The sequence below is a fragment of the Phragmites australis genome, chromosome 21 (assembly GCF_958298935.1).
Source record: "Phragmites australis chromosome 21, lpPhrAust1.1, whole genome shotgun sequence".
Lineage (NCBI taxonomy): Eukaryota > Viridiplantae > Streptophyta > Magnoliopsida > Poales > Poaceae > Phragmites > Phragmites australis.
Genome location: NC_084941.1, coordinates 16,992,070 through 16,999,566, shown reverse-complemented (window position 1 = coordinate 16,999,566; position 7,497 = coordinate 16,992,070). Strand labels below are relative to the sequence as shown.

The following is a 7,497-nucleotide window of genomic DNA, read 5'->3' as shown; positions in this document are numbered from 1 at the left end:
GGCAACGCGTGATCTGTCCGAAGGTGCACCAAAGTCCAATGAACAGTAACCGACATAAAAAATATCCTTCCCTTTTTCTCTGATATAAAGGAAGATCTTTTGATGCCCCAAAATAATCTTCAAATTTTTGTAGATATTCATAATTCAAGTACAACCCATTTTAACTGGTTTGACTAAAAAACCTGAGCCAAACACAAATTAAAATTCCCTAAATTTTCTAACTTTTCTAAATTGCCCTAATTTTTAAGGCCTCAATTTAAAATCATAAAATCTAGAAAATTCACTGATATTCTTCATATGTCATGAACTAATTTTTAAAATTATTTCAAGCCCTAGGTTACATAGTAATTTTGTGAGTTCCTTCACAATGCATCACTTTTTATTAAACTTAACAGTTTAAGTTTTATTTCAAATGCATTAGTTACTTACTTAAAGCTTCAATTATGATGCTAATGATGCTCATAAATGCTTAATGCCATGAAATAAAATTTTGGTCTATGACAAGTTGGTTTGGCCTATCATAGGGGTCGAAACTATGATTGAGGTGTTGTTCAACCTTGATGGTGGAAACATTGGTTAGGGTGTTGTAAGGTTGGTTAAGTCAAGATGGCTGGGATCTTGAGGTGATTGGTTATTTACAATTATTTACTTAATTATTATTGTTTTTTAAATGTTTTACTTAAATATTGTTTATGCAAAAGAGTCATATTACCATATTGTTGTTAAAACTTCATATGCATATTAATTCCTCACAACTTGTTAAGTATGATATGTGCACACTCTTACTATTACCAAACACTCAGTTAGAGAAGAAATCGAAGAATTTGCTGAGGATGGATCGTTCTAAGATGCATTCTATATCGATCTTGCCCGAGGGGATTGAGATAGGGAATGGCGGCTAGGTCAGCAACGAACCCTACAGGATTGAGATAGGGAGATGGGGAGCAGTGCAGCGCAGCCACGGTAAGCGACGGGGATAACAACAAGGTCGGCAACAGGCCCGAGGGGAGTGAGATAAGGAGATGGGGAGCGGGACAGTGTGGACACGGTCGGCTCAGCTATGGTAGGCAATGGGAATGACGGTGAGGTCAGCGATGGGTGAAGACGAGCCCAAGGGGTAGTGTTAGCCGAAGTGGCGATGCTGACCACCACACCACTTTGACCATCATACCCATAGGGATCGATATTCTGGAGGGGAGTGAGATGGGAAGTGCGGTGGCCGAGATATTTATAGAATCCTTATCACTGTCGATTTTAGCTATGAACCAGTAATGATGAGGATTATCACTGTCGGTTCATAATGGCTCAATCATTGATCTGTCAGTTGAGCTTATAAACTGGCAGTGATAATCTTTATCACTGTCGGTTTGTAGCATGAACTGGTGGTGTTGTATCACTATCGGTTCATAACTAAAATCGATAATGATAGTGGCTATCATTGTCGGCTCTTAATGGCTCAATGTTAGATCTGTCTATTCAGCTAATGAACTGGTAGTGATACCTTATTGTTGTCGGTTATTACCAAACCAGCAGTGAAATAGGGGCAAAGATGATCTTTTCTGTAATAGTGTGTGTTCATCACCTTGCAATAGCAAAAAAAAAAAAAACCCTCGTTTACTAGTGAAATTAAGAACCCTGATCAAGAGTTGAGTGTTATTAGGTTTTTTGGTTACTAGCTGCGTGATCAGATCAAATGACCGGAAACACGTGCGGTCGCAACACTATCATCAGGAGCAGCTAACTAGGCTTTGTCAACTTTGGGGTCTCGCTTTGGCCTTTGCAGATAACATAGCAAAGTTGGAGAGAACTTAACTGCTAACCACAAAAACTGGGTTGGTTACTCGGTACTCAACAGCAGCCACAGTAGCGTATGGGGCAACGCTGGCTGGCTGGCTGGCCAGGTGGAGTGTGTATATAAGCATGTGTGTGCTGGGCTTACATGACAAGCAGGCAAGGCCAGCGGCGTGAGCGAACTATATAGGGCGGGGCAGTTAGCTGTAGCCTTTAGCTAGCTTAAGAGAAGGGAGATCATCACATGGAACTTGCCGGGACATGGAGGAAGGTGATGCCTTTCATGGCCATGGTCTTCCTCCAGTTCGGCTACGCTGGGCTGTTCCTCATCTCCGTCGTGTCGCTGCGGCAGGGCATGAGCCACTATGTCCTCGTCGTCTACCGAAACGCGGTCGCCGCCGTTGTCATGGTGCCGTTCGCGCTCTGGTTTGAGAGGTGGTGGTTGATCGATCCGTCCATCCATCTATCCCTTCTTATTTCACATAGACATATATAGTAGTTGATACGTACCTTCGTGGGCGCCGTTATGCATGTTGAATTGATTATTAGTTACGTATATTTGCTTAAGTCAAATGGGTCAGTAAAATGGTTCACAAGTTTTGTTTGTTTGTAGCTCAGTTTTCCCAGTTTTATTAATTATAAGTATCGTGTTTTTACTTTTGATCCAAGATGTTTTTAAATTGGTTAAGCTGAGCTATAGATAGCTTTAATAAGGTCGATCACTGGATACTTTTTTCACACAATTATATGTGCCACACTACATGCGTTCTGACATATCATGCTACTGCATTCTGTCAGGTTCTTAGTTGTTCATTATATCACTTCAAATGATGTGACTTTGTTTTGCTAAATATGATTACATATCTCACCTAGTATCAAACTCGAACAACAAGATTTTCCAATAAAGTTATCCATACTTAATTTACCCTTATAAAAATGACCGAAATAAAGGTCTCTTACAAACTATTTAAATATTTACAGTGGTTCTAGTGCCGGCACACTTAAAGACAGGAGTGTGACAACAAAGTTGAATTGCACATATATACTGTATTTTTTTGTGATTAAATTAAATACTTTGTTTAATATTTGTGTCTCTCCTTATGGTCAACATCTGTCTCAGATTCTACTTATATATACATTAGCTACCTCAAATTATAATACAAATACAATCTGTGGCGGATAAAACAAAGAATTAAATGTTTTAACGCTAATATATGTAGATTTTTCATTAATTTCCAATGTAGGGTATTTCCTTACACATATAGTTATAGCAAGCTACTTAAGACTTTTATGTTGCCCCGCTCAATCTTGCATCGAAGCCCTATAGACGATAGTCATGAGCAAATGAAAGGATTCTGTTGCAAATAATGCAAGAATATTCTAAGGAACAAAGTGGCTGAAGGAGATCTCGACACATGGTGGAACTAAGGAGAGGCTATCCCATTTAGTAGAATTTCACAATACTTCTAAAGTAATATGGACCGTCCATTAGTCATGAGTTAATGATTAGGATTAAACATGATGACCTATCACCCCTTGGGAGGTAATAGGTCACCAGGCCAATAAATATCTTTCTTATTAGGCATGTAGTATGAAAGGCCATAACTATTTTGGAATATGTAATTTTTTGTGTGATAATGTAAGCATAGACAATCATGTTTTTTAATCATACAAATGCACGTACCACAACTGAGTGTAATAATCTCCTTAAGATCTATTAATTTGGATTGTATAATGTTCTTAGCTAGGCTGGAATGAACAAAGGTGAGATCGCAATCCTTCAGTTGCTTGCTTCATCAACAACCTATCATAACTGAATAAATTAGATACAAGTTCTTGTCCCATTCTTGAATTCATAGTTAGTTGAATCCAATCAGTAATTGAATTTAATTTGAATTCACTTAACATTTTACACTATCAGAATACATAAAAGAAGAAGAGACCTCCACCATACATGGCCACTTTATTAAATGCATTCATTGACTCTTACGTTAATTAATCCTATTAATTTGGCTATCTGGGTTGCTGATAAAACAAAGCCAGGATAATCATATTTGTTAAATTAATGGAAGGTACAGATCGAGAAAGAAACTTTCGGCTGTAGTCATTAAAGCTTCATTCTATCAGTTAGCACTACTTGTCACTTAAAGCTTCATTCCATCGTTGGTCGTTGTCTAGTTTTTCCATGAAAAAATTTAGATAAATAAAGGAAAGAAAGAGACCTCGTGTCCATTATTAACAGTATGTACCTTTTGCATGACAGGAAAACAAGGCCCAAAATGACCCTCTCAGTGTTCTTCAAGATCCTTGCTCTGGGACTACTTGAGTAATGATCCAACACGACTACATTTTGTAGATTTTTTATGGTTTTGAATTTAACAAATTCTTACTATTACATTTCTTAATTTCTTAAATTAATAAAGGCCCGTGCTTGACCAAAACTTCTTCTACATGGGAGCCAACTACACATCTGCAAGTTTCTCGTCAGCACTCACCAACATATTGCCTGCTGTAACTTTTGTAAATGCCATCATACTCAGGTGACCCTCAATTTTATTTTCCTTTTCTATTGATCACCTTTGTTATTTTTATAATGTTTGATCACCTTTGTTAAGTGAAGTTTGTAAGCACTATTACTTCTTATGATATATATCACTACAGTTTCCTTTGTTTTCAAAACCTAATAAACAAATTAATGATAAACCTACAAGTTTCTATTTGCTGCCCTTAAAAACAGAAGTGATTTTTTTTGTTTAAAGCTAAATTCAAAATTCTGAGCGAAATCTGAAGAGAAGACCTATACAACATTATCTTTGTTCAAGCTTTTGATTTGTCAGAAAGAAGACAATATAAACTTTAGGTTTCGCGGGGGTTTGATTGCCGTTGTACAATATTGACTCCCGTAACAACCTTGTTTCTATCTTACATTTTTTGAGGAAACTGTTCATCTCTTACAGAAAGATCCGAGCAATTTAAAAGTCTCTAATTTCTTGATCCAACTGACAATTAAGGATGGAGAGAATAAACATCAAGGAGCGTCGGAGCCAGGCTAAGATTGCCGGCACGGCCATAACAGTCGGTGGTGCGCTGCTCATGATGCTCTTCAAGGGCCCTATTGTCAACTTCCCATGGACCAAGCACGTCAGCCACGCCGTCTCCGACAGCGGTGCCCACAACAGCGGCCACTGGCTCATGGGCATCTTCATGATCCTGTTAAGCTGCTTCTGCTGGTCTGCCTTCTTTATACTCCAAGTAATTAACTAATCTTCCTGGCTCTGATGATAAAGTGCCATTTTATTTTGTAGTAGATACAGGGTTTGTGGACATGTTTTACACTTTTCCCGAAGAAGATTGTGCTGTTACTAAATCACCTGAAAAAATTTCAGTCATACACGTTGAGAAGTTACCCAGCTGAGCTCTCCCTGACCACGCTGATATGCGCCATGGGCGTCGCACAAAGCGGTGCTGTCGCCCTAGTCATGGAGCACGATACCAAGGCTTGGTCGATCGGGTTCGACATGAGGCTCTTCACGGCTGTCTACTCTGTAAGTAGTACTATTATGGTCAATCTTGTATCTGAATTTTTACCAGCTCATATCTAATTCTAGTTGATCTATTCATGGTCCTATATGTAATTAACCAATTGTTTTTGCCTCTGTTCTTCAGGGCATAATGTGTTCAGGGGTTGCTTACTACGTGCAGGGGATAGTGATCAAGGAGAGGGGCCCGGTATTTGTCACTGCTTTTAGCCCTCTCTGCATGATCTTAGTGACTGTGCTAGGCTCCTTCATTCTTTCTGAGGTCATCACCTTGGGAAGGTATACACGCCTGCTCCATGATTAGTTATAATTGTAAAAGCACAAAAATCATAACGTCTCATTTAATTTGTTCGCGCATATGTAGGGTGATTGGTGCGTTAATCATTGTTATTGGCCTCTACGCTCTTATTTGGGGCAAGAACAAGGAGCATGTGAATCAAATTGATAAGGAAAACAATTTTGAGAAGCAAAAGACTTTGGAGCTACCATTCTCAACTACTGACGTAAACAAAACGAGCAGTCTCGGCAACATTTAGGAGTTACTGAAGCAGCGTCAAGGAATGATTGAGGCAACCTGGCGACTTCAGTGTGCGTGTCTCCTGATGTTTGCTGTTTTTTTTTTCCTTGGCTATGTATCGCACCCATTGATGTAAGGCTAGTAGCCTAGCATGTAGTATGTATGTCGTCTAATTGTTGTACAAGGTGCAATGTTAGGCCGCTATCGCTCATTCTGCAAATTTATGGAACTGTCAAATAAAACCACTATATATTTTTGTTGAGATATACCACTTGATCATGCTTGAAGCACTTGTTATATTTAGCTTTTCGAACTAGGTACATATGTCTCTACATATGTATGTCACCTGCAAGAGCACAATGTATTGTGTCATCCTTTAGAATACCGGGAGTATATCTAGTGATAATGATGAGCTAAGTGTTGAAAATTTAAAAAATTCTTGCAGATGTTCTTTGGATTTTTTGCATGTGTTGTTTGAGAATGTGCCCAGGTTGCTTACAACATTTTCAAACACTGCTCGTAACAAATCCAGGACCCGTAGCGACTTAGCCATTCTGGCATCCATGTTACTCTCAACGTAGTGGCGTCAATTAGCTACAAGACTAATACGAGAAAATGTCACCATGTGTCTTGCTTGTTTTTTCCTTAGGGCTTTCACCCATCACTAGTGTCACAACAAAAATAGTACCCGGTGATTCAATCTTACCCATATCAATCTTGAGATGAATTTGGGTAGGGAAAGGGAGCAGCGGCTTCATTCCCAAAGAAACAATAAACAAGCTGGAGGGTGTGATCTTTTTTTGGGGGGGGGGGGGGGGGCGCTTTTGTTCATTCATGTTTGAACAGATAAATCAATAATTTCTGGAGTTGAGCTGAACCTTGTCGACTAAGACCTCCATATTAAAAGCATGCCTTGCTAAAATTACCTCCATATTGCTATAATGCCTGGCTCAATTATGACCCCAAAGATCAATCAAGAAGATGATGATGAGGATAATAATATGGATGATTTTTCATCAAATGATGATAACAATCCTAAGGAAAGTCATAAAGGAGAATCTAAGTCACGTCAGCAGGAGATTTATAAGGAAGGAAATACATCAAAAGTCAGGAAATGTCAAGACATTGTGGTTGCGGAGGAATCAGCTCCCTATGATGTGGTGGCTCCAATTGCAGGTTTTGATCCCAAGGAGGGAGTTCTAATGGTATTTTCAGACTTCAATAGGCACATTGATGGGGGTGATACAAACTTATCTCTAGATGTTGATATGAACAGAGAAATCATAGATTCCAGGACTAAGCAATTACAAGATGGTGAGGAGTTGAATATACCTAGTATGTCTCAGGGTAATAAAGATGCAAGTCATGACAATCATAGATAGAAAGGAAGTGCTAAGGACTTATATTTGTACAAACTACTTTTGTAAAATTATTTCCCTTTTAGTTTTTCTTACCATGTCTACTGCTCTTTATAAAACTGTTACTAATTTTCTATCTTCTTCAAAATTTTAGATGGCCCACATGAAGATCACCCCACATAAGCATGTGCTGGTTCCAGATCAGGAGATTCCCGCTTGTGCTATCTGGGCGCATTAACCCCCTACTGAATTCTACTCCGACTGACAGCTTGCCAGCTACTTCGCCCGTACG

General features: G+C 39.0%; 1 protein-coding gene across 1 annotated transcript; it reads left to right on the top strand.

Annotated features, from left to right (window-relative positions):
* Window positions 1-1,930: 1,930 nt before the first annotated feature.
* Window positions 1,931-6,109, top strand: LOC133903939 (WAT1-related protein At1g44800-like). Its single transcript, XM_062345436.1, has 7 exons — window positions 1,931-2,226; window positions 4,055-4,117; window positions 4,215-4,331; window positions 4,803-5,043; window positions 5,178-5,336; window positions 5,458-5,609; window positions 5,695-6,109. Exons 1-7 carry the CDS (start codon window positions 2,036-2,038, stop codon window positions 5,864-5,866), a joined length of 1,095 nt encoding a protein of 364 aa, XP_062201420.1. The 5' UTR covers window positions 1,931-2,035; the 3' UTR covers window positions 5,867-6,109.
* The last annotated feature ends 1,388 nt before the right edge of the window (window positions 6,110-7,497 follow it).